Genomic DNA, 27584 nt, shown 5'->3' with positions numbered 1-27584 from the left:
ATCATTTTCTTGATTTTTTTTTACGTTAGAACCATGGATAAGGCTGATATCGAAGCAAACAACTAATTCAGAAACTAGTGGAACTCTACAAGTGTATCACAACAACGAATGGGGTTATGTTTGTGAAAGTGGATTTGATGAGGATGACGCTGTAGTAGCCTGTCGTGAACTGGGATTGCCAACGTAAGAGATCTTTCACATGTGTTTTGTTTTAATATACATTTATTATATATTACATATATATATATTATTAAAATGTTTAAAAAATTGATCTAAAATGATATAAACGTTGAAAAAAGAATGCTACCCTTACAAAAATTATGCAACATTTAAAAACATTACTATAGTAAAAATATATTTTGATTCACAAAGAGTAAGTAAAGTAAATTACATTAGCCTTGGCATTTTCACTTGATGAACAATCAAAAATGACTGATATTGAATTGCATATTGAGTCTTTGACGTTCTTGTCTAAGCCTCAGTTTTTTGTAATAATTTTCTGTTAAAACAGGAAATACGTGCAAGAAAAATCTGGAAGTACATATTTAAGTGCTAAAACGCACCTGAAATATGTCAATTGTAACGGTGATGAGGAAACTCTGTCCGATTGCGCTGCTGACAATGGGAGCTATTGTTCAAGTTATAGAAACACCAGGGTTAAGCTCTTCTGTGATAGTGGTAAGGCACAATTCAACAAATAAGTACCTTCATCATAAGCAACTAAAGTAGAAAAAAATCATTCGATTATGAATTGCTAAATATACTCCTGATTTTTCTTATGGTTGTTTTTTAAAGTTCGATCTCAAAGCTGATTTTCTTTAAAAGAAAATATGTTGCAAAACGCACTCTTAACATGGATGCAGTTAGTTTATTTAACAATGGATTTACCTTTTTATTGCTACATATAATTTGTAACTAGTAATTTTTTACTCATCCCACTGTTATTAAATGAATAGGGAGAGTATAATTTTTGGTTGTTCCTGGAAAGTACTACATTTAACTGAAAATATTTTATGACATATTGGAATCAGAAGTTTTTATAATGAAAACAATGTCCATTGATGGAACTAAAAGTTACCCAAGACATACCATTCAAACATATTTACAAAAAAAAAAAAATGATTTATTATTATGTCGCCCTGAACGAAGTCGGGCTACATATTGCGATTGTACGCGTGTTTTATTTCTCCAGACAGTTTCTAGGAGATGGCTGTTACAGTTTTCCTGAAACTTTCCTCGAAGGAGGATCCCTGATTGTAGTTGTGTTGTGTGGTCATTCAGTTTCAAAATGGCTACCGTTGCCATGGAAACCTGCAAAAAGCGACGAATTTTGCTTGCGAGTGTTCTCTCTGGTTCCTTGAACATTCTTCATGAAAGTAATGATTAGTATCTGTAATTGTGCTCATTGGATTTAAGAATTGCAAATTGTCAATAGTTTCCATGGATACAGGGGAAAAAAGAAAATTCTTTAACTTTGATTTTTAAATCAAAGTACTGAAAGGACTGATACGAGTTGATGGTTGTCCAAGCTTAGCTAATGGGTTTTATTTTAGTGATGAAAAAATGATAGTCTTGTCCATTTCGGGGCGACATACGCTATTGCTTGCAATAGCGGACTTTCTAGTTGTTATTATTTTAATTCTTCTGTATAGGTAATTGTCGATACCTCGAAGTCCGCGGGACCGAGAAAAAACTTCAAGAGATCAAGACTCCGAGATTTCAAGAGTCCGGAATTTTCCGGGTTTGTTGACCGGTTTTGAAATTAGTCTTACCGGATGTAATTAGTAATGTAGTGCTAACCTTTTACACGTGGTGTTTACACAACGGTGTGTTTTTGTATTGCAGATAAATTTTTATTAAATTGAGAACATAAAACATGTACATCGTCACTTCATGTTTATTTATTTATTCTTTTTAATACGAACGTCAAACTACGTATCGTTAAATGAAAACGACATTTTACCGCGTGGTACATAGCATTGACTACTTCAAACATGATAATTAAACGTTGAACGAAGTTCTGTAAGTATTTGTGCAACAACAGTCATCATATTGACAGTGAGGTTGTTTCTGCATTATTATATATCGTTCCTTTGACACTGACTCGAAATAAAAATTAAACTATTTAGTTTTTCGCCTTGTATTCAATATACTATTTTTCATTGACACCGCTTCTCTGAATTATCGTAAGACAGTAGATGATAATTATTCTATTATCATATAGGCAACATATGATTAATTATAAATCAATTATCTCCTAGCAGTATATACATGTAAGTGTCACCTGAATAAACATCCCGTTTCTCGAGACCCGCGTCTTCAGCATGGGGCCATTTAAATGTCCAGGTAAACTCGCTAATTATGTAACATTGTATACACACAGCCACTTCGAGGTTTCAAGGGTAATTTCCAATAGATTATGCAGGGCGGGACTGCATTTTGAATTCGATGGATCAAGGGTTTCGAGAGATCAAGGGTTCGAGAAATCAAGAGTTACCTGTAATAAAATACAATTTCATAATACGCGCTTTCTCAAAAAAGAAGACTTTTCAACGTCATTTTTCTTCATTATCTGTTCTTAACTTATTTTATAATTGTTCAAGAAAGTAAATGTTTTTAGAATGCCCTCGCATGAAGTATGGTGACAATTGTCAAGAAGACTGCCCGTGTAACAGCTATAATACAGAATCCTGCGATATGGAGACTGGGGAATGTGTTTGTAAGCCGGGATATACCGGGTTCTCCTGCAACTGCCAAGTTGGTCTTCATTCCTGTAACTTAACCGTTTCTGATTGCTACGAGGAATCGAGTGAAGTATTCTGTATTTGCAAAAAAGGTTTTACGAAATCAGAGCACAATTGCACAGGTAAGGAAAATGTTATTCTCCTTGCTTAAGATGTTAAAATGTGCTTTATGTATCTAAATATGTTCTTTAAAAGTATTGTCATCCACGTTATCTAGATAAGTTTTTGAAACGTTTTATTCAATTGTGATAATTTATATTCCAATTTCCATGCCCTACCTTTATGTTATTTATGTATAACTTATTTACATGTACGGCTAAATTTATTTTGAGTTTTGATTTTTGGCTAAAAAAATAACAAAGTTGCGGAAAACAATAGGTTTAAAATTTTCATTCTTAGCAAATGAAAGGCATAAATAATGCTTATAAAATTAAAGAGCAAGTAAAATGTAAATATTTTTTTGGTCACAGACAATGTGCGCTTAAGTCAGGAAAATTTCGTGCAAGTCTTCAAAGGTGATGGATGGACTGGTATTTGTAATAACAACCTGAAGTCTAATGCTTTAGTTACCTGCCGCCATCTTAACCTTAGCACGTACGTATCGTGGAGTTTTACTATTATTTACTTTTTAAATACAATTATAAAAGACAGACAAATCATTTGTAAAAACATTTATTTTAAATCAAAATTACATAATCGCCGTTAACGTGTAAATGCATTGTGCCTAAAGTTTCACTTGAATGGAAGTGAAGCTAACCCGAGACCTGGTGAACAGAACGAACTTTCGCAAGTGCCCGCCAAAGTTCCTTGTAATAATTCCAATAAAAATATTCGCAGGCAATCGCTCTATTGAACAGAGGCCTGAATTGTCAACAATGAGGACGTCGGGTAACTTCTGCTTGTCAAGATCGTTATATGTTTTCGCATGTGAGAAATCTTGACTTAAGGGTTTATTGTTTGATTAATAAGGCCGTTCCGTTTATTTCATTAGTAATTCAGCCTTTATCCATTTATTATGATCAAAAAAATTATATTAATTAATATTTTAGCTCACCTGAGCCGAAAGCTCAAGTGATCTTTTCTGATCACATTTTGTCCGTCGTCCGTCCGTCCGTCGTCCGTCCGTCCGTCCGTCTGTCCGTCTGTCTGTCCGTCTGTAAACTTTTCACATTTTCGACTTCTTCTCAAGAACCACTGGGCCAATTTTGACCAAACTTGGTACAAAGCATCCTTGGGTAAAGGGGAATTTAAATTGTTAAAATGAAGGGACATCCTCCCCTCGCAAGGGGAGATAATCTAGAAAAGACAAAAATAGGGTTGGGTCATTAAAAAATCTTCTTCTCAAGAACCACTGGGCCAGTAAAGATGAAACTTATGTGGAAGCATCCTGGGGTAGTGTAGATTCTACATTGTTCACATCATGACCCCCGGGGGAAGGGCGGGGACACAATGGGGAATCAAAGTTTTACATAGAAATATATAGGAAAAATCTTTGAAAATCTTCTTCTCAAGAACCACTGGGCCAGAAAAGCTGAAACTTATGTGGAAGCATCCTGGTATAGTGTTGATTCTATATTGTTCACATCATGACCCCCGGGGGAAGGGCGGGGCCACAATGGCCGATCAAAGTTTTACATAGAAATATATAGGAAAAATCTTTGAAAATCTTCTTCTCAAGAACCACTGGGCCAGAAAAGCTGAAACTTATGTGGAAAGATTCTGGTATAATGTAGATTCTAAATTATTCAAATCATGACCCCCGGGGGAAGGGCGGGGCCACAATGTTGAATCAAAGTTTTATATAGAAATATATATAGGAAAAATCTTTGAAAATCTTCTTCTTAAGAACCACTGGGCCAAAAAAGCTGAAACTTATGTGGAAAGATTCTGGTATAATGTAGATTCTAAATTGTTCAAATCATGACGCCCGGGGGAAGGGCGGGGCCACAATGGGGAATCAAAGTTTTACATAGAAATATATTCGAAAAATCTTTGAAAATCTTCTTCTCGGGAACCACTGGGCCAAAAATGCTGAAACATATGTGCCCATGGAAGGATCATGGGGTAGTGTAGATTTCAAAATGTCTAAATTATGATCAGTGGGGTAGGGTGGGGATGCATTATGTATAACATGGGGGGAAACTGGTAAAGAACAGAATGGTCAAAGCTTCTCAGGTGAGCTATGTGGCCCATGGGCCTCTTGTTTTACACACATATTTATTGTTTGACGATAAAATCTTGATATGATTTCCAGTTATATTGTGTGTTTGTTGTTATATTTAGCAATTGTCTCTCTTTATTGTCAAAGATCTAATATATATTGAACGCTTCTTATCATTTAATGGAAAATGTTATTCTTTCAGGGAAGTTGTATATTCAACTTCAAAGTATAGAAGATATGGATACACCGAGAAGTCGGTCAGTTGTAGAGGAACAGAGAACATATTGTCGGATTGTCCTTCTAGAACGGGCTCCTCTTGCTCCTACACCCCAGTCGTCCACTGTGGCGGTCAGTCTCTAATTATGTTCCCCAAACGAAGTTTGGGAACATATTGTTTTTACTTTTTTTCTGAATTTTCTTCTCCGGTACTTTTTTTGTCCGCGAGTGTTCTCGTAAACTACTCATCCGATCTAGGTGAAACCTTTTTAGGGTCACTAGGTATGTTATGTAGATGTGTGTAACGCGTGAAATGACCAATATGATAGATATAGCCGTAACCTTTTAATTTTTTGATGAAATGCTTTGAAACTCATAATATAAGGATATAATAGTAGTATAGACACGATGACATGGTCAAAATAGCAAGATCTCACGCGCATGCACGTGTGCTTCGTTCCGATTGGTTGAAACAAAAGTCTTTATATCTTTTTTGTTCTCTGACAAAATCCTTTGAAATTTTGAACATAGTCATACATTATGAAGATCTACAGCATGATATATAAGAATAATCATGAACGCACGCACATGCACGTTAGCTGCAATCTGATTGGCTAAAAGTTTAAATGCCTAAATCTTTCTTAGTTCTCAATAATACAGGGTGAAATTTCGAATATGAATATATATAATGAATGCCTACATTATTCTACCATCAAAAGTAAATGCAAGGACGTCATGCACATGCGCGCACACACAATGCGTTAAACGACAGTATACTTAAGTCTTTTGATGTTCATGCAGAATTAAGAACTTCTAAATGTAAAGACATGTAACATACTGAAGCAGATCTTTTTACCCTTGACCTTGATAATGAGGTCAAGGTCACTAGTAACCTGAATAAATTGTTGATATTAGCTATTTACCAAAATGACCTTGACCTATGAACTTGAGATCGACCTTAACCTTTGACCTTAACCCAAGGGTAGAAAGAAACCCCCCACCCCTCACATAAAGTAGAGAATCGCTGTAAAGCTCAAATTACACCTTGGACCCACGTAACATTTCAAGGAAACTGCAGAAAAGAGCTCGAGGAAAGAGTATTAATATATTTGATGTGAGTTTCCAAAGGATATAGAAATTATTAATTTAATTAATTTCAAATCCTGTCGTGTTTGAAATTAAAGTACAGATGAACAAAGTTGGTATATAAGCCTTCTATGTTTACATGTATTTATTCGGATGTCGTTAATAGCATTCAATTCTACTGATTTGAAACAATATTTTCATACTAAGCATCCTTTGTTTATTTAACCTTTGAAATTTAATTGATTTTTTTTTAGAATTACGCAATTCCCAGAAATTCAAAATCAATATACATGTACGCTCCTTCGTAAAAAATATATATATTTGCATTCATAAAAAATATATTAATAAGAAGGTCTTAAAGAATATTGGTCACATTAGCTGATACGAATGTCTTTATAAATATCTATTGTAAACCCCAGAAAGTAGCCTCCTATGCATTGGAAAAAATGATTGTTCCGGTCAAAAACCTTAACATGTATATATTTATTTACATAGTATATAAAATTTACTAGGCATGGGTACCAGAGTTGTCAAAATGACCAGAGAGGAAATATATTTAAATAAATCTGAACAGATTAAAGGAAAATCCCTTTTCTATGTATGGAACTAAATCTTACTAAGTTCATTTTGATTGGTTAGCCATCGGCGTGATATCCTTAGTCGATTTCAACACTGCCTTGTCGTAGGAATAAAACCAACTTTGAGCCCGAGGTTAAAATCAGTAGAGAATTTAAATGTGAATAGGTATTTCAAAAAATGATATATACTTGAAATGTGGTAACTTTATATCTGTATTTTTTCTATTATTCGCGGGATAGAAAGATGTGTTAATCGCTTAACCAACATGCCATGATCATTTTGCATATGCATGTACATGTACGTGTGTGCCAATGCAAAACGTTAAACGATATATAGTTGATATCATTGTAAATTTTATATCTTTAAATGAAATCCTTAAGTGCTTAGTATATTTATAAAAGGTGTTACAAGAAAAGCTATGGCACGAAAAGGGACATGGGGAGCGTTTGGGGAACATCTGTAACGGTCCCCGTTACAATTAGCCATAGTTCTATATCGGGAGTATTAAGAGGTTATTTTGCTCTGCAAAAACCTTGTATGGTTAAATAGATTTGAATTAGTCTTGATCTTTCATACCACTTCTTTTTTATGGGACATACAAGAACTTTTATTTGCACCATGCAAGAAGCGTTTCCTTTTCATTCAATTTAAGATTTTTCCAAAAAGTGAATTGGTCATAAATATATGATACATGGAAATCCCTGTCGTCAGTTGACCTTATTTATCGTGTTCAATTTCAGAGTGCCCAGAGTGGAGATATTCAGCAGACTGTTCCGAGACATGTGAATGTGACAGAGAAACAAGTACAGGGTGTGATTTCAGAGACGGGACCTGTTCTTGTCGTGACGGTTTTAAAGGGGAGGACTGTAGTTGTCACGTATCTACAGCTCCTTGCTCGGGATCGTCCTCTAAATGTAAACTTGACAGGTGTATCTGCAAAGAAGGATCTTTTAATCAGTCAGCATCATGCTTAGGTAATTAGAATTATATGTTGACATTGAAATGTAAAGTACTTAAATCCAACGCATAGCAAGTCACATATAATAAACTAAGTGCCCATCTTTAAAACCTTTTGATGTATGACCTTCAGATCATTAACTGCATTTTGAAGAGTTACATACATGTAGATAAATCTTTCATTTTTTCTGTTCAATCTGTGAAAGTCTTCTGATTTCCTTCAATCGTAGCTAAACAGAAGAAAAATGCACCTATCTACCAATATGGTCAATTTTTTAAAAGTACCGTATAAATTATAATTTTTTCCAGCCAAGAATAGCTAGGAATTAACAATGTGCCAAATCGTTGCTATATTTTTGCATAAGTAGCTTGTTCCTGATTCGCGGTGTTTAAAGAATAACCTTGTTGCATTCATAAACTCGAATAATTTTTTCACTTGATTTGATGAAAGAAAATTATATGTACAAAAGTTATCATTTCCAAATGCATTCAATTTGATTCACGTATTATAAAATTTCATATTAAAAAAAAATTAATTCTAACTGAAAAAAGTAATATCAAAATTATTCTTATTGTATTTATTAATTTTAATTAAATTTTTGGCGAAATTTGAAAGTGTTTATCACACAAGTTACGACTAGTACTACCTGAATGGGAAATGGTCATTTTTGGAAGAAATTGTGATATTCTGGCTATTGATAAGGTCGTGGAGCTTTTGATTAAGATGCTTGTATTCTTTTTTTCTCTCCTCAAGTTGATTTTGAATGTTAGAAAACAAGCATTCAATTGATTAGAAAGAGAAGATAGATATGCCTTTCCTGCAATGATGATTTAATGTAATGTAACACAGTTATTTCCGGAAGGAATTGTGATATTCTGATGATTGATATGGCCCTAAAGCTTTTGATATGGTGTTTGTTTTTTTTCTCTCCTCAAGTTGATTTTGAATGTTAGAAAACAAGCATTCAGATGATCAGAAAATAAAGATACATATGCCTTTCTTGCCTTTTTGATTTAATGTCATGTAGCACTGTTACTTCAGCTCATAGTATCACAATATTGTCACTTATGAAATAATACAAATTTTCATCATTTGTTGCGATTTTTTCCTTTATTTTTCCCTCCCTCCTCTATCTGTTGCCTAATTTTATTTTAAATATTGATGCTTAAATTTACTTTGATTTTTTTTTAGATTTTGCTGATGTCATTTACTTTTGCTCTTTTGAAAAGTATTCATGGAAAAGTACGTGTAGCATTGAAACAACAAATACACGTTTGTACCGAAACTCTGTAAGTGCATTTCAACTGTTTATAGAATCGTGATATATAATAACTGATATTATTAATTATCATGAAAATGTGTATTTGCTTTCCCAAAAATAAAGAAAAATGCTATTCTAAAGTACCAATTTTAAACAAACTTACAGCAAAGCATAACAGTTTGAAGGTTTTTTTTTCTAATGGAAGGAATATCTGTTTTTCAGTATGACGAAAATAATTGAATCATAAAACTATACCATTGGTACAGAAAATTTACGAATATATTGGGGAAAATATCCTAAAATATCAAAATTATACATGGACACAACGAATATTTTTAAAGATCAAAAGTCCATAAAACAATACAAAATAGGACAAGTGCAATCACGGACCTCCAAAACATCTAAGTCGGGATTAGGTGTGGAGGAGTGAGAATCCTATACATAATCACATTTATAAAGAAGCTTATACTCATAGAATAGATTCAGTTTTGTTCCAGTCGTGATCCGCCGTGTTAGGTTCAGACATATTAGATTATTTAGTATCAAATATACTGTATACATGTACAAATGAATAAGAAGTAATCAAACTTTTCCTCAAGAACAATAATAAAGGAATAATTGTCTTTTTGGTTTCATGGTGTGATCAATCGAATGACTTGTGAGTGACTTGCGTAAATAATTTGCATGTTGAAAAGTAATCATATACTTTAATTATTTTTAACTGTTTCATTCCGTTATTTAAACAGGTAAGTGGCCTATCAATGTTAAGCCGAATGTAAAATTTTAATCTAAACTGGGTTTTTTTCTTTTAAGATCTTATGCATCTTTTTATACTCTCTTTGTTTTTATTATTCACTCCCATACATCTAGCCCCTTTGTTAATTTGTTTAGTAAGTTGCAGGAAGACGATTCTAAAAATTGATTAAAACATCCTAAAATCTGAACATTTGCTAAGTCAAAATTGCACATAAATTTGATCAAAGGTATAACTGTTTTTTTTTTACTGTTGTAGGAAGGAGGAATTTTAAGATTACCGACGGTAAAATAGCTTTTGTAGACACTAACTGGTTCTGGGATAACTTATAAAGATTTTTTTGGGGAAAAAATATTAACTTATATTATATATGAATTCGTATCTTATTTGAATTTAAAGGCACGATTTGCAGTGTTCTTAGTAGATATAATTCAAGTGCAATCAGATGAATGTTATGCTTATTTTTAATTTTATAAAAACAACAACACCAAAAACAAAAAACAAAAAACAAAACACTCGAAACGAATAAAGCTAAAGAAGATAAATTTTTTGTATTCAAAATGACACATATATTTGATAAAATGTTGATGTTTTCACTGTTTTAGAGCAGAAGAATATTTGTCAGACCATGGGTAAAAAAACGTTTAAATTAAATAGCCCATCTTGATTTACCGATTAAATATTTTTAAATCATAAACAAAAGTTAAAGTAATAAAATATTTGTATATTAAAGAAGTCAACTAATTTTTAAAGTAGGGTGCTAATTCATAATGTAAAAATAATTTAATTAATTATTTTTTTGGCTAATTAGCTCACCTCAACGAAGTTGGGGGGAGCTTATGTGATACCCTCGGCGTCGGCGTCGGTGTCGGCGTCGGCGTCGGCGTCCCGGGTTAAGGTTAAGTTTTTTGGAGCAGTTTTCTTTTTAAGTACTTCTATGTCTTATATTGATTAGACATGCATGGAAGATGTTGCTAGTGTGTTTCATTGTACCAGTCAAAGTTTCAGATGCTGCAATTTCAGCAAAGGAATGACCAGGTTAATGTTTTTGGTGCAGGTTAACATTTTTGGTGCAGTTTTTGGTGTAGGTCTCATTTCCGAGTAACTATAAGCTCTATGTTGACCAAACTTACATGGATGATACATCTTAGGATGCATACTACCAGCCTTGCTTCGGATGCTGAATCTGACCTACATTTTCCGGTTGAGTGAACAGGTTAAAGTTTTTGGTGAAGGTTTCATTTCAAAGATACTTTGAGCCCTATAATGACCAAACTTGCATGGATGGTACATCTCAGGATGTATTCTACTAGACTTGCTTCGGATGCTGAATCTGACCTACATTTTCCGGTTGAGTGAACAGGTTAAAGTTTTTGGTGCAGGTTTCATTTCCAAGTTCCTATGAGACATATAATGACCAAACTTACATGGATGATACATCTTAGGATGCATACTACCAGCCTTGCTTCGGATGCTGAATCTGACCTACATTTTCCGGTTGAGTGAACAGGTTAAAGTTTTTGGTGAAGGTTTCATTTCGAAGATACTTTGAGCCCTATAATGACCAAACTTGCATGGATGGTACATCTTAGGATGTATTCTACTAGACTTGCTTCGGATGCTGAATCTGACCTACATTTTCCTGTTGAGTGAACAGGTTAAAGTTTTTGGTGCAGGTTTCATTTCCAAGTTTCTATGAGACATATAATGACCAAACTTACATGGATGATACATCTTAGGATGCATACTACCAGCCTTGCTTCGGATGCTGAATCTGACCTACATTTTCCGGTTGAGTGAACAGGTTAAAGTTTTTGGTGAAGGTTTCATTTCGAAGATACTTTGAGCCCTATAATGACCAAACTTGCATGGATGGTACATCTTAGGATGTATTCTACTAGACTTGCTTCGGATGCTGAATCTGACCTACATTTTCCGGTTGAGTGAACAGGTTAAAGTTTTTGGTGCAGGTTTCATTTCCAAGTTCCTATGAGACATATAATGACCAAACTTACATGGATGATACATCTTAGGATGCATACTACCAGCCTTGCTTCGGATGCTGAATCTGACCTACATTTTCCGGTTGAGTGAACAGGTTAAAGTTTTTGGTGAAGGTTTCATTTCGAAGATACTTTGAGCCCTATAATGACCAAACTTGCATGGATGGTACATCTTAGGATGTATTCTACTAGACTTGCTTCGGATGCTGAATCTGACCTACATTTTCCGGTTGAGTGAACAGGTTAAAGTTTTTGGTGCAGGTTTCATTTCCAAGTTCCTATGAGACATATAATGACCAAACTTACATGGATGATACATCTTAGGATGCATACTACCAGCCTTGCTTCGGATGCTGAATCTGACCTACATTTTCCGGTTGAGTGAACAGGTTAAAGTTTTTGGTGAAGGTTTCATTTCGAAGATACTTTGAGCCCTATAATGACCAAACTTGCATGGATGGTACATCTTAGGATGTATTCTACTAGACTTGCTTCGGATGCTGAATCTGACCTACATTTTCCGGTTGAGTGAACAGGTTAAAGTTTTTGGTGCAGGTTTCATTTCCAAGTTCCTATGAGACATATAATGACCAAACTTACATGGATGATACATCTTAGGATGCATACTACCAGCCTTGCTTCGGATGCTGAATCTGACCTACATTTTCCAGTTGAGTGAACAGGTTAAAGTTTTTGGTGAAGGTTTCATTTTCAAGGTGCAGTGTACTATGAACCCTATAATGACTAAATTGCATGGATGGTACATCTTAGGATGCATACTACCAGACTTGCTTCGGATGCTGAATCTGACCTACATTTTCTGGACGAGTAAACAGGTTAAAGTTTATGGTGCAGGTTTCATTTCCAAGTAACTTTGAGCCCTATAATGACCAAACTTGCATGGATGGTACATCTTAGGATGCACACTAATGGACTTGCTTCAGATGCTGAATTCGACATACATTTTCCAGATAATAGACCTCGTAAAAGTTATGGGTGCAAGTCTATCACCAAGAAACTATAAGGCTTATATAAACCAGTTGCACAAATGATGCATCAAGGGATGAAAACTCTCAATCTTTCTTCAGATGCTGGATTTTAATTACATTTTCATGATGAAGAACTGGTTTTTAGTTTTTATATAGGTCTATTCCAAAGTATCAAAATTGCATAAATTTTGCATTTTAGGATGTATACTTTTTGTTGGTTAATTGTGTGACTTAATTTGCCTTACTTAAAGACAACACACGTTGAGGTGAGCTCTGTAATCTCTGATTACCTATGTTTTTCAATTTTGTCTTAACCTTGTTATGTTACAGTAGATAAATTACAGAAAACTTACTAATGATTGAATTACGGTAAATTAAATTCCAATTAATAGAAAATATGAAGAAAATAACTATATATTGTTCTCACTGTTTTAGGGCAGATGGATTCTTGTAGACACAAGGGTAAAAAGATTTTAAAGATGTTAACTGGTTTTGGATTACTAAGGGAAAAATATGTTTTAAAAATTAACATGATTTTTATATTTTAAAACTATTATAATTTAAAACCATTCAAATTCGCATCGCAGAAAAGATAAAATTTAATGCAATTTGTTTTACTTTGTTAATATTTTTGTCTTGATGTTTTCTTTTTTTTCTCTCTTTGTTCACTCTTCTAGCTTATGAAATATATGCCATATACAGGTGCACTGTAGGCACGTAGGTGTAATTTTTAGTAAAACAGAAATTTAGCGATTTAGTCTTAAAAAGCTTCTTAGCGATAAGTGCCTTAGAAACAGCACCTTTCAATGTAGAATAATGGCTAATGATATAACCAATTTTAATGCTGCATCAAGTTTGTTAAAGTGTCGAAATTGTATTTATACTAATTAATTTATTTATATGGTAATTGTAAAACTTACAAAAATTATACGATTTCATTAGATATACCACCACTTTTTTACATTCACTCATAGGATTTTGTACATGTTAGCCCCCTATTTTGTTTTCACTCCTCTCAACATCTTTTCAAAATTGAAAAAAAAAGTAATAGTTATAATATTGTTTTTTTTCTCCATTTTTGATAATGGTTTTTTTTCATTTTTTCTCGTCAAATGCAACCGTCTTTGTATCCGTTCATTTTAAAGCAAACTTTTGCTTTGCCTTAATACAGAAAGAGTGCAGTTCATGTAACTTCTGTATTTTCTGAACATTAATATTACACTAAGGCGCATGATGATAGAAGTATTTCTCATCTGTTCGACTGCTTTCCTTGTTAAAGAGATGGCATTTTTCAGGTTAACTTCAAACGCAAAATTTCAAAGTTTCAGACCATGAATATAATTAAGAATTCTCTTTCAATATATATATAATTTACTTTGTTAAAGCGGCAATACGGCTGCAAATCGTGTGCTTTCTCATTCAAATTTACCCAATATATCATTCAGGAATAAGGTAAAAAGTAGAATTAACGTAATTAAAATCTGCTGGAAAATCAAGGGTCGTACAACTTAGGTCAGTTTACTTGTACCACGTGAATTCTAAAATGGCACGTGCATACAATGTAGGGTTTACAATCATAATGGAATATTAAGTAAAAGCAGTTCTGAGAATCAAAATATCTTAACTCTCCGGTAAATTAATAATTGTTAACATATTAGTCTGCATTCAGACGAATTTAAGATGATTCAGTACAAATGTTGACGTTTTGTGTTTTGGGGTGAAGGAAAGGAAAATCCACCAAATCATACGTCATCGCGGCAAAATGTCAAACAAAATATCTTTCTGCAGTTCCAATACAGTTTGCTTTTCAAATGGCAATAATTTTTATATGTCATAAGTGCATTTGTACATTGAGTTTACACTGATTTTTTTCTTTGAAAGCCATGGAGATACAAGAAATAATAACATGTATCAACAATCTGTAGGATATAAACCTTCGCGAGCCCCACGTGAATGTCGCGGAGATCCCGTTTCTTCTTCATCCAATGATTATATTAATCTCCCAACTAAATTTTTATCAGGAAAGTTGCTTTTTAATTTCAAGCCCTTTTTTTGGTTTTGTTTTTCGTTGTGGTCGACTTTGTCAATGTAGCAGGCCTACCGGCTTCCCTCTCTTACCATGCTGTTTTGTTTATGAAAACTATACGCATGCGTGAATAGCATGGAATGTGAAACCTCGAACACGTTCCGATGTATATATTTATGGGCCATAAATAATTATTAATTTTAATGAAATAATCAGAATTATTTACTCATGAAATTTGTAATTTTCTGAAAGTGTTTACATTTATGAGTATGGAAAAAATTCCAAATCCTATAGGAAAATTTTAACAAGTCTGTTTTTGAAGAGATGCGTCGTGTTGTCACTTTAAATGATAAACAATACTTTATTATGCTCTCCATTTTCTGTATGCAGTTTTGTCATTTATCGGAGCTGAATTTCGACAAAAACATGACAAGTAGGGAAAATGTGCAAAGTACCTCGAACAATACTTATCTTTAAGAAGTTAATTTGTACATTTCAACCAAATAGTATAAGAGAAAATTCCATTAATTGATTTGTGTAACCCTATGATAGAAATCTATGATAGAATCATAAACATTTAACATCATACAATTTATAAACAAATTTCCTCTTAGAACATTCACTTTTAAACAAATGATAATTATTTTAGAGAATGTGCACTTTTTACATGAAACAGTTTAATACTATAAGGGTTATGTCTCCTACTTAAACTCGATAGTTATAAGCTTTATTCGAGAACAATGCGACTTTATTTTGTGCGAAAAACCAAGTGAGTTTAAAAAGTTTGTTGAGCTGTATATTATAACATATTGCTAACCGTTTTCGTCCGTCGTCATGCGTCATGTGTCGTGTGTTAACATTTGAGCATTTTCAGCTTCTCTGAAAGCACTGAAACAATTTCAACCAAATTTGGTATATAGCATCTATGGGTGAAGGGAAATAAAAATTCTGAATTCCATGGTCCCTGCCCCCCTGGGGCCTGAGGGATTGGGCCAAAACCACTAAAAGTATTGCAATCTTTAAAAATCTTCTTCTTTACTCTTGGACTTCAAGCAGGCAAACTGTAGGCCTGAATGTAATGAGCATTGGTCCTCTACCATAATTGTGAAATTCATGGCCCCAGGATCAGGGGTTCTAGTGCTAGGGCGGGGCTATATAAATAATAGAGTGAAAATGCATTATTTCTTTGAAAATCTTCTTCTCTGCTCCTGGGTATTAAATAAACTAAGTACATAGTTATGATGAACAAGAGTGCCTCTACCAAAATTGTGAATTTTATGGTACCAGGATCAGGGGGTCCTGGTGTTAGGGCGGGGCTCTATTGATCATATAGTGAAAATGCATGAATTCTTTGAAAATATTCTTCTCTGCTTCTAGGTATTAAATAACTAACTAAGTACATCGTTATGATGAGCAAGGGTGCCTCTTCAAAAATTGTTCATTTTGGGGCCCCAGGGTCAGGAGTTCTGGTTTAAGAGTAGGGCTCTGTTGATTATGTAGTGAAAATGCATTATTCTCTGAAAATCTTCTTCTCTGCTCTTGGGTTTTAAATAAACTAAGTACATATTTATGATTAACAAGAGTGCCTCTACCAAAATTGTTCATTTTATGGTACCAGGATCAGGGGTCCTGGTGTTAGGGCGGGGCTCTATTGATCATATAGTGAAAATGCATGAATTCTTTGAAAATATTCTTCTCTGCTTCTAGGTATTAAATAACTAACTAAGTACATCGTTATGATGAGCAAGGGTGCCTCTTCAAAAATTGTTCATTTTGGGGCCCCAGGGTCAGGGGTTCTGGTTTAAGAGTAGGGCTCTGTTGATTATGTAGTGAAAATGCATTATTCTCTGAAAATCTTCTTCTCTGCTCTTGGGTATTAAATAAACTAAGTACATAGTTATGATGAACAAGAGTGCCTCTACCAAAATTGTTCATTTTATGGTACCAGGATCAGGGGTCCTGGTATTAGGGTGGGGCTCTATTGATCATATAGTGAAAATGCCTGAATTCTTTGAAAATATTCTTCTCTGCTTCTAGGTATTAAATAACTAACTAAGTACATCGTTATGATGAGCAAGGGTGCCTCTTCAAAAATTGTTCATTTTGGGGCCCCAGGGTCAGGGGTTCTGGTTTAAGAGTAGGGCTCTGTTGATTATGTAGTGAAAATGCATTATTCTCTGAAAATCTTCTTCTCTGCTTTTGGGTATTAAATAAACTAAGTACATAATTATAATGAGCAAGAGTTCCTCTTCCAAAATTGTGAATATGGTCCCAGGTTTAGGGGTTCTGATGTCAGGGCGGGGTTTTATTGATTATATAGTGAACATACATTTATTCTATGAAAATATTTTCTATTGCTTCTGGGTTTTATGCCAATGATCCAAGTATATATATTTATGATGAAGAAAGGTGCATCAAGCAAAGTGTTTTTATGCCCCCTGGGTCAGAGTGGGGGGGGGGGGGGGTACATTCTCTGAAAACAAATCAATGCTTTGAAATCTCCTCTTTGGTATTAATCAACCAATATATGATAAAATTTGCAAAATTTTAAAATATGTGCCTCCTGGGTCAGTGGCTCCTTTGGGGTTTGGTGTACGACTGGGTAGAAAGTGGAAGTGCATTTTCTCTTTGTTACTCTGATCTACCTCTTGGTATTAAGTAAATAGAGTAAGCATGCTAAGTTAATAACTATGATAAGCAATGATGCCTCTTTCAGAATAGTTAATTTCATGGCCTCTGGTTAAAAACACGAACCAAATTTTATTGTTTGAAAGTTGTTACACAATACTCAGGTGACCTTTAAGGCCCATGGGCCTCTTTTTTGTCCCCCGCTTGAAAAGTGGGGTATATTAATTTGGGTTTGTCCGTCCGTCCGTCCGTCTTTCTGTCCGTCTGTAACGCTTTTGTTTCCACACGATATTTCAAGAACCCTTTGAGCTTTTGCAATGAAATTTAGCATAGCAACTCCCTATGGACTAAAGAAGACCCCTATTGATTTTGAGGTCAAAAGGTCAAAGGTCAAGGTCATAATTGAGCAAGTTCTGTCTGTTATAACACTTTCGTTTCCACATGATCTCTAGAACCATTTAAGCTATTGCAATGAAATTTTGTGTAACAACCCCCTGTGACCTAAGGAAGACCCCTATTGATTTTGAGGTCAAAAGGTCATAGTTCAAGGTCGTAAATTTATACATTCTGTCTGTGTGTAACACTATTATTTCCGGGCGATATTTCAAGAAGATTTTGAGCTTATGCAATGTAATTTTGAACCAAAACTCCCGAGGACCTCTCTCACCCCTCTCAAAGTGCCCCGCCCTGTTTGTTTTATTAGTATTTATAGTATTACATATCGCTATTTTTAGCACAGGGGCATGCGGAGAGTTATTGCGTATAAAACAGGTTCTCGGTGGACTTTATGTTCTTATTATATCTATTAGAACTGTTTAATAAAGGCTAAATAAATCAATCACCATGGATTGTGTAAAATTTTGACAATATCGAGCATGAATATATACATGTATGTGACTTTACTTCTGCATATACTTGACAACATTTAAAGCGCCTCCGTGGTATAGTGGTATGTCTCCCGCTTCACAAGTGAGAGGTCCCTGGATCGAATCCCGGGCGATCCTTTTTTTTTTAATTTTCTTTTCTTTTTAAATGATAGTATTCAGCATGTGAAAAGAAAAATTTATGAGGTTATAAAATCACCATTACAGTGTGATAAATATTCCATATAAAAAGAATCTTCTATACACATAATAAAGAATAAGCAATCAAATCTTTATACGCAAATTGACATACATGTATTTTATTTGCATCAGTATACATGTATACATTTAATAATTCTACAAATTCAGTCAGGGGGATCCGACTTTTTCCCTAAGCGGGGGACACGAATTCTCTGAATTAGATTGTTTCATAATGATTCAGTTGGGCACGAAAAAGTAAATACAAAGAGATCTGGATATGGAATTTCAATTAAAGTATTTTGGTCGGAAATTTTATATTAAAAAACGAATATCCAAGTAATATGCGATTTGTCGGGTTCAAACCCAACAATAAAAAACAGGCTGAGAATCATTTTTTACCTTCGGGACGCGTTTATTATTACTCTATATCGCTTATATCAAACATCGACATTTGCTTAAGTTTAAAAACTGATCTTTGACAAAATGGACTAAATATATAGATTCATTTTCTGAAAGATAAGTTTTGTAAAAAGAATTAAACTTAGGGTAGTTTTTTTTTCTCAAACCGAAGAATGTTTATCATAAATGATGTGCTTAGTATAAAAGGAATAGTGGAAATAGGAATATCAAGTTCGAATACAATCTCTTAGGCAATTACCGCCAAGACGCACCCATAAAAAGAAATTTGGAATATGAAAAAAACAATAAAAATAATAACAGTTTTTAATTTTTTGGTGTCTTTGGTGTATGTATGAAAGAAATTTGGAATATCAAAAACAATAAAAATAATAACAATTTTTAATTTTTTGGTGTCTTTGGTGTATGTTTGCTATTTCATAGATAAGTTGCGGTTTGCTGAGAATTACATAAAGTATATGTTAATGTTCAGTGAATCGTAGAAAAAGTCATAATTGAATTTTTAAAAATTTTAATCTTTTTCACACAGTATAGGCAATTTTCTTGTATTGTTTATCTATCCTCTTACTGCTGAATAAATGTATTTTCCATTAATAAAAAAGAATAAAAGAAATGTCTCTCTATTTGATAATTTACATTGTCTTTTTGTAGTATTTATCAACGTACGGTTGGAAACCAAGCAGCGGAACCGATGACTTAAATTACCTTTATCTGGATACGAAACCTTATTACTTGTCAGCTGATAGCTATTTTACTGAAATGAATATAACATTGAATATAAAACGTAAGTGTCTTCATCAGCTTATATTAAGGAAACACTGATCTGCAATCTTCACTATTTGTATCATTTGATACCGTGGAGTCATTTTCCATACTAAAATATTAGTTTAAAAGTTCTAATGATTGTTTAAGGGTTACGTTTTGCAATGGTAATTGGAATAAAAGTGGAAGATCTGTTTTAGGCATACAACCATATACAACCATATTTGATAAAATACAGTTACAAAATACATATAAATATATATAAATGGACCCTTTCGGAGGTGTTTGTTATTTACCAGAAAATAGTATCAATATTGACTGAGGCGAAACCATTACTGAATTGTTCTGGTAAATAACAAATCTTTTTCACCGCCGAAAGAGTCTTTCATTGTTTTCATCGGATAATTGCCCCCTTTCATTGAATCTTGATGGGGCGACAAAAATAAGCTATAGCCATTATGGATATAATTAAGATTGTAAAGGCCGAGCTTCTTCAAATCTTGAACTCAGGGGTGTGGTAATGCCACAATGGGGTAGCTAGCATTTTGTTTCTAGTAAATAATCTAAGAACAATAAAGCCAAGATAACACATTTTTACATGGAAGCATCCTCAGGTACTTTAGTACAGGCCAATTTTTCTTGAGGAGCAGTATAGCCTAATCAGTCATATCTACGTAGAAACAAATGCGGTTCGCATTAATATTATTTTAATTCAAATCATCAGGGGTGTGGTGGTGGGGGGGGGGGTGGCACAGCAAGTGATTAAAGCTTTGCATAAGAAACTAATTATGGGATCATCTCGTTATATTGACTCAGGTGAGCTTTATTGCCCTTCGGCATTTCTTTTGATTTAAATTTAGAGTTGCTTTTAATAACAAGGTTACTTTTAAGAAATGAAAAGTATTCGGTATACTTCAAATGAACAGGCCAAGGTCAACTATACACAGGTGTAAGTAATACATATGCATATATGGATATTATAATAAATTTTATACTAATATGCTATGTCTTGTTTTTTTATAACCCTAACAATATATTTTTACATTTTGTCAATAGGAAAGCAGTTTTGTCTTTACTTTGACTACTTCCTTTATGGTCGAGGGTCAATAAGGATCTCTACAATAGATAACTCGTACTTGGAATCTTCTGTAGCGGTTCTGTCTGGTTCGCAGCAAAACTGGACGTCCAAAGACACGCAGATAAATGGGTCAAAACCTATACACATGGTAAGATTTTCAGAATATTAATTTGAAAAACATCAAAGACGCTGCTAACGAAGAGCCTGGGACAAAACCTTTTTTTGTCATATATTGTATCTCGTAATATCAATAAAATTTTTTTTCTGAAATTAAAATAAGAAATGAGTTTTCTTCGATATTATGGAAAAATGGAAGTGTCTTTGCTTTGCTATGGGAAACCCGAAATATACTTCTGATCAAAAAGCAAAATAGGAGCTGCACAATGGCACTATATGTATCAAAGAATTTCGGGCCTCTTAGATCAAAACATGGACTTTGCCATTATAATCATATCAGAGGTGGGGATATCATTTAGTAAGCTCAATGCTCACAGTATCTATAGTTTTATCCAATTTTGAACCAATTTTACAAAAGAAGTTTAAACTATTTAAAGCCTTCGTTAACTTGTTAACTTTAATTGCCTTAATTCTGCTGGTATTAAAATTATATAATAAGTTGGCAATACATATTGTACTTCATAGCTTTCCATCTCTAAATTCCAATATCCCGAGTGAAAAAATCCATAAAGATTTGTATCACCTCCAAACAAAAAGACTGTTAAGATAGATCGGCCGCTTGATGATGGAAAATTGTGGGTTCCTTCGGATGAAATCTTAAAACCCAAGGCCTTTCGTCGAGACAGGCGTTGGCACAATAAAGATCCCTCATTGTTCACTGGCACCGAGTGCCAATTGCATGTTAATTCTAGATTTGAAGCCATTAACTGGTACATTATTACCCCTCTTTATGGTTGAAAAATCATTAAATGGGACGTAAAACAACACACTATCGTTCAATCAATATAAAGGATTATTTATGTAATAACAATGCAAATATACAAACTTTCTAATGGTGTGAAATATTTCATTTAAATATTCAGATTAAAATCAGGATGGAGGAGAGGACTGCCATTGACAGAATTATCGTTGCAGGGTCCAATTGTGGTGAGACACACGAGAAACACTTGCTTCATAGATTGATTAAGTTTGAGTAAGGTTAAATCAAGAACAAAAAAAAAGAAAGTAGGAAAATTGTTACATTTATTAAATATAATAGACTAGTATAATCATATTTCTTTTGTGTTTGACTTATTAGTTTGTTCAAACTGGACGTTTGGTCGAAACTGTGATAAATGTGCCTGTGTCAGGATGCACACAGAGTCCTGTGACAAAACTACCGGGGCTTGTCGCTGTAAGGCTGGGTATACTGGGGACGCCTGTCAGTGCGAAGCTAATGGAAAACCTTGTCTCCATGGTAAATCTGTAATTTCAAGTTGTTAGAATTTCATTTTCTATTAAGCAAAATGAGTTCTTTTTCTAAAAAAACCTATTGATTAAAACTTTGATAGATATAGATAATAAAAATATATAATAACTACACATGTTTGTTCTGCTGCTATTTTGTATTGTTTTATGGACTTTTGATTTTGAATAATGTTCGTTATCTCCATATGTTTCATTGAAACTTTTACATTTTTAAGTGTTATTTATTTGGATAAACTGTCGTTTGAATTTGATTGGATTGACTTGAAAAGAAGAGCTTTAATACATTAAATCCTATTTATTTATCAGACGTAAGATTGGTGAATGGAAACACAACAAACATGGGCAGAGTAGAAGTCGTCATTGAAGGCATATGGTCCACAGTATGTGACGGAAACTGGGATGATAATGATGCAACGGTCGTCTGCAAACAACTAGGACTCGGAAAGTCAGTTTCATATTTTTTTCAGCTATCAATATCATTTATTGAAGCAAGGAAAATATTTTATATTTGTTCCTTCCTGCTATAGATACGGAATTGCAATGAAGAATGCTGAATTCGGGAAAGGAGTTGGTCCTATCCATGTTGACAAGGTTAATTGTGTGGGAGGTGAAGAGGATTTGTTATCATGTCCGTTTAGTCGATCTTCATGTGACCACTCCGATGATGCTGGGGTAGTGTGTGGTAAGTTATGTTCTCTTTTAAACTTCTATCTTCTTTTTTATTATTATTTTGAAGTCATTTAAGAAAGACGATCAATTGAATGGTTTGTACAACTTCAGTTAATGTTTCGAGTGTAATCCGCCTAAGAGATGGTACCGATCGGACAAATGGTCGTCTAGAGATCAAATTGGATGGAGGCGGATCTTGGGGTACAGTCTGTGACGACGGCTTTGGAGAATCGGATGCTAGAGTAGCCTGTCGACAGTTAGGTCTACCCACGTAAGAAAAAATGTTTTCTCTAATTAGTTCTCAAAAGATAAGTGGATGGGTAGATTTTTCATATAAGATATATTTGAAAGATCCTAAAAGTTATCTTTATATTTGAGTGAAGGAATATTAATTTTTTTTATGTGAAAACAGAAAGTTTGCCACATCTTAATTTGAAAATAAAAATATTTTTAGGGTTTGATATACAAATTCTACCCCAAGTTTTTCAATGCGTTAGGACAGGACATATGGATCTATACCCATATATTGGATATATATTTTCAAAAGTCTACACCAACATAATTTGTTGTGAATTATATCCATTTTGCATCCACGTTGAATTAACATAACGTCTAGGTTTTTTGGCAATCGCAAATGATTATAAGGAATTTTTATAAAACAAAGAATATTTAATTTTTTATTTATATAGTTTTTCGTCTTCAAATATCTAAAATCGCTGTAAGGAATATGTACAAAATATTCCCAAACACATTTAAAATAACAGACTTCAGTACTTACATAATACAGAAGTAAAGTGTACACAAAAGCTATTTTCAGATTATCAATTCAAAATTTCTGCCTATTTCCCTCCCTCCTTCCTTCACTTTCAATGTGTTTGGCTCACGGTTAGTGTGACCCATCAAAGGGGCATGTTTACTCCTCATAGGCACCTGATCCAAACACTAGAATTTCAGGGGGTCCTTGTTTATGTCCGTTTACATATTGTATGTAGTTTTTAAAATATCGATCACTTCAACATCTTTACTTTTCCATTAATTAATCAAATCAGTGTAAACTTAATGTTTCCTTTGATTCCGGTCATTAACATTCATCAAAGTTTGTATTCAGATGTGTAATAATAGTATACAGTATATATGGTACATTTAAACGGACATAGACATAGTGTCATCTAAAAAAAAATCAAATTTATTATTTTCCATTTTTTTATATTTACAAATTATGAACTAAGGTACTGTGGAATCATCATTGTTCGTGGTGGACCAATGTTCGTGGCTTTCGTGGGTAACCCTGATCCACGAATTTACATCCCCACGAACGTATATACAAACATATGTTTTTATTTGTTAAAACTGATATCGTAAAGTAACCGTTACCCTTATGTCCGTGTAATTGCGCACAAAGAAGACAATCTGTATGTGGTTATTGACACAAAACCAAACTGAAAAAAAACAAAAAAAAATAATTTAGTATCAAAGACATCGTTAACTTTATACAATATTAAAGTAATAAAGTGATCAAAACAAATGTTAAATTTAAGTAGTGTTTACATTATAGTCCAACACGCTCAAATGCCCCTTTGATGAGGTAAATTTTCAGTGCGATTTTGGAGTGGGTGTTAAACAGCCAATTAGCATGAATTGGTTTAGAGATTTAGAAACATGTTCGTGTACCACTGGTGTTCTTAATTATGATAATTTACTGTGACATCACGGCTGTATATATAATTTATCGGTGCAGGTCGTCGGTACGTTTTTGTAACTTAAATAACCAACATTGACGGAGTTACCCTTCTTTGTTTTCACTTTGGAGAAAAATACCAACGAAATTACGTCCCCACGAACCAGGAAATTTTTGGCTACTTTTTTGTGGCTACCCACGAACATTGACCCCTACGAATAAAAATGATTCCACAGTATTTCTAATGATCATCAAAATTTGAATCTCATTTATTGAGATACAAGACAGATTTTGGCTTCAAACCTTTGATATGTATAAACATTTCCCATGCCATGTGTTTGTTTACATAAATTAAATATACTTATATGTGTTCGTTCATGGCAGGTTTTTTAAATAAAAAAGTTTATTCTGAATAGGATAAGACAGTTTCTTGTGATTTTATGATTCTCGTTTTACTAAAAAAAAATGATATTTTCTTTATGTAAACAAAAAAAGAAACAAGCCTTGTATTCATTATGAAGAATTTTAAAGAGCAAGAGCCACTTTGGGCCATATTTAGCCCTGAGAATTTCTGAAAAATCAAAACCGCTCAGTTTAGGTTGCAAATGCAGTATTTATATGTTTGGATGTTGGTGACCAAGTATCTATTAATCGTGACGTAATTTCCCATTTAGTCAATGCATTACGACCTCATGAAATGCGTCATTTTCTTCTTATCCTGTAAATTCCTTTGAAAATGACCTAAAGTTGAAGCATTTTTTTCAATATTTCATATAGATCACAACTTCTGATCCAAAATATGCAAATACATAGAAAATGTCATTGAAAATTGGTGTCTTCCGTAACTTTTAAGAAAATATGGGAAAAAGCACATGTTTATGACGTCATAATTAGCATTTAAAAACACATGTGAGAAAAATGACTTTAATGAATTTTCTGCATTGAATTTCAATTATTTAAAAAGCATGAGTTTTCACCTTTTACACCAGTTTCATTTTTTTTTAGAAAATCACAGTGCAAAATTTGTTTGGAAACCATACCTTCTTCTTTGTTTGTAATGCTTTAATTACTGTCGGAGAAGCATAATGCAATTTTTGCAAAAAACAAAATAACTGTAAGAGTAACATGTTAATGGTGATAAAAAAACCCCCATATCTTTGGAATTTAAGTCAACAGCAAATTAGCAAATTAAGCCATCTTGTTATTTGTTTTTAGGAGATCTGTTCAAGCAAAAACATCTGCTTATTATGGATCGGGATCGGGGCCGATTCTTTTAAGCAATCTACGGTGCAACGGAGATGAACCTGCTATTCAGTCGTGCTCTGGTACAAAAAATCCCAGTAGTTGTGGGCATTACGAAGATGCTGGTATATCTTGCTCAAATGGTAATTTCTCTAATTTTCATTGAAAACATTGGATTGGGGATCTCCTTTTTTACATTAGAACTTGAGATTGAGAGGAATTGAAAATTTTCAAATACATTTTATTCAAATTTTAATGCAAATATTTTATTTAGTAAGATTTTACAAACAATTTAACTTTCTTTTTTCAATTTGCAACTTGTAAAGCATGCCACAATTACATAATGTTATGGTATTTCTCATATACTATGTACCATTACATAATGTAATGGTATTTCTCATATACTATTTAACCCCGTGGGGATCCGGGTTAGAATAGGTCCTCAGTACCCCCTTGCTTGTCGTAAAAAGGCGACTGAATGGGGCGGTCCTTCGGATGAGACCGTATAAAACGAGGCCCCGTGTTACAGCAGGTGTGGCAAAAGATCCCTCCCTGCTCAAAGGCCGTAAGTGCCGAGCATAGACCTAAATTTGCATCCCTTCACCGGCAATGGTGACATCTCCATATCAGTAAAATATTCTGGAGAGGGACGTTAAACAGTATACAATCAATCATATACTATTTATATTAGATTGAATTAATTTTATAAGTTTGAGAATATCTGTTCTTGGATTTTAAGAGAAAGAAAGAGATGAGAAAATCTAGATTTTATGAATCTTCTCTTTCTTTAAAGATTGTCCCTCGTTCACTTATGGAAGAGAATGTGAAGATGATTGCGTTTGTGACCGTAGTAACTCCTTGTCATGTGACAAAGACACGGGGGAATGCGTGTGCAGGAGTGGATGGTCAGGTGTACGTTGCACGTGCGGACGAGGAATGAAATGTGGCGAAAATTCGTACTGCGATGAGTACAAATGCCTATGTGTGGACGGTGTTTTCACTAAACCATCCAACTGTTCAGGTATAAAATAATTTTTACACCATATACCACTATATATAACAAATTGCACATAAAGCATATTTTTATTTTTTCTCATGTATTTCTGGTCATTTCACTCAGGAAAATGAATAACATGTATAACATGACATATTTTTCGAAAACATAACCGAAAGAAATTTCAAAACTTCTGAATTTCAAGCATTTAAACACTTTACATATATACTTGATCTTATTAAGTATTGTGCCTTCTTTAAATTTTGAAATTTATATCTATTAGGGATGTTGATCGATAAACCATAGATGGACTCGGTGATAATACATTTAATCTTTAAAACTACTGGTTTTTTTTTTACTTTTAAGCATACTGGTATTGCTATCTTCGTAATAATAACCATCAACGTTACCTTTTACAAAAAAAAACTTGTATAATAAATAAGATTGCGTATGTCTAAAGAGAAAGGTTGAGAAAACTGTCCAATCTCAGGAGGAAAATGATCCAGACTTAATCGATGAACATCTTTTACAGATGCCACAGACGTTTTGTATTCCTGTTCGTTTGAAACAGATTTTGAAACATGTTCAATTAAAAATTATGGCGTCATGAAATGGAGAAAAGATAGCGTAAGTATTGATGCTGATTCCTGATATTGTAGGAAATGTCGCTTATTTTTAGAATAAATAAAAAATTAATTTATAGAGTGGAACACCCAGTGATGATACGGGCCCATACTCGGCGAAAGAGGGAAGATACTACGTTTATACAGAGGCCACCAGCCAATCCACTGGCGATAAAGGAGTCATGGAAATACCCGTATCTAATTTAAATCTTCTTTCTCAAGAATGA

At 33.7% G+C, this 27584-nt stretch overlaps 1 protein-coding gene across 1 annotated transcript; it reads left to right on the top strand.

Moving 5' to 3' along the window:
• Window positions 1-25: 25 nt before the first annotated feature.
• Window positions 26-27584, top strand: LOC134272369 (scavenger receptor cysteine-rich type 1 protein M130-like; the record flags this gene model as incomplete). The annotated part of the gene is made up of 18 exons (XM_062754615.1): window positions 26-183; window positions 512-678; window positions 2621-2866; window positions 3215-3338; window positions 5108-5253; window positions 7527-7760; window positions 8936-9033; window positions 19538-19670; window positions 20705-20874; window positions 21767-21830; window positions 21982-22140; window positions 22458-22596; window positions 22679-22833; window positions 22932-23091; window positions 25714-25883; window positions 26534-26761; window positions 27267-27361; window positions 27438-27584. Coding segments are annotated over 18 exons (2793 nt in total), but the record flags the coding sequence as incomplete, so codon positions are not given.

The sequence above is a fragment of the Saccostrea cucullata genome, unplaced genomic scaffold (assembly GCF_032062105.1).
Source record: "Saccostrea cucullata isolate Sc308-1 unplaced genomic scaffold, CSIRO_AGI_Scuc_v1 ctg8379, whole genome shotgun sequence".
In the NCBI taxonomy this organism is placed as follows: domain Eukaryota; kingdom Metazoa; phylum Mollusca; class Bivalvia; order Ostreida; family Ostreidae; genus Saccostrea; species Saccostrea cuccullata.
The sequence above is the reverse complement of the archived record's forward strand: the minus strand, read 5'-3'. Positions and strand labels throughout refer to the sequence as shown.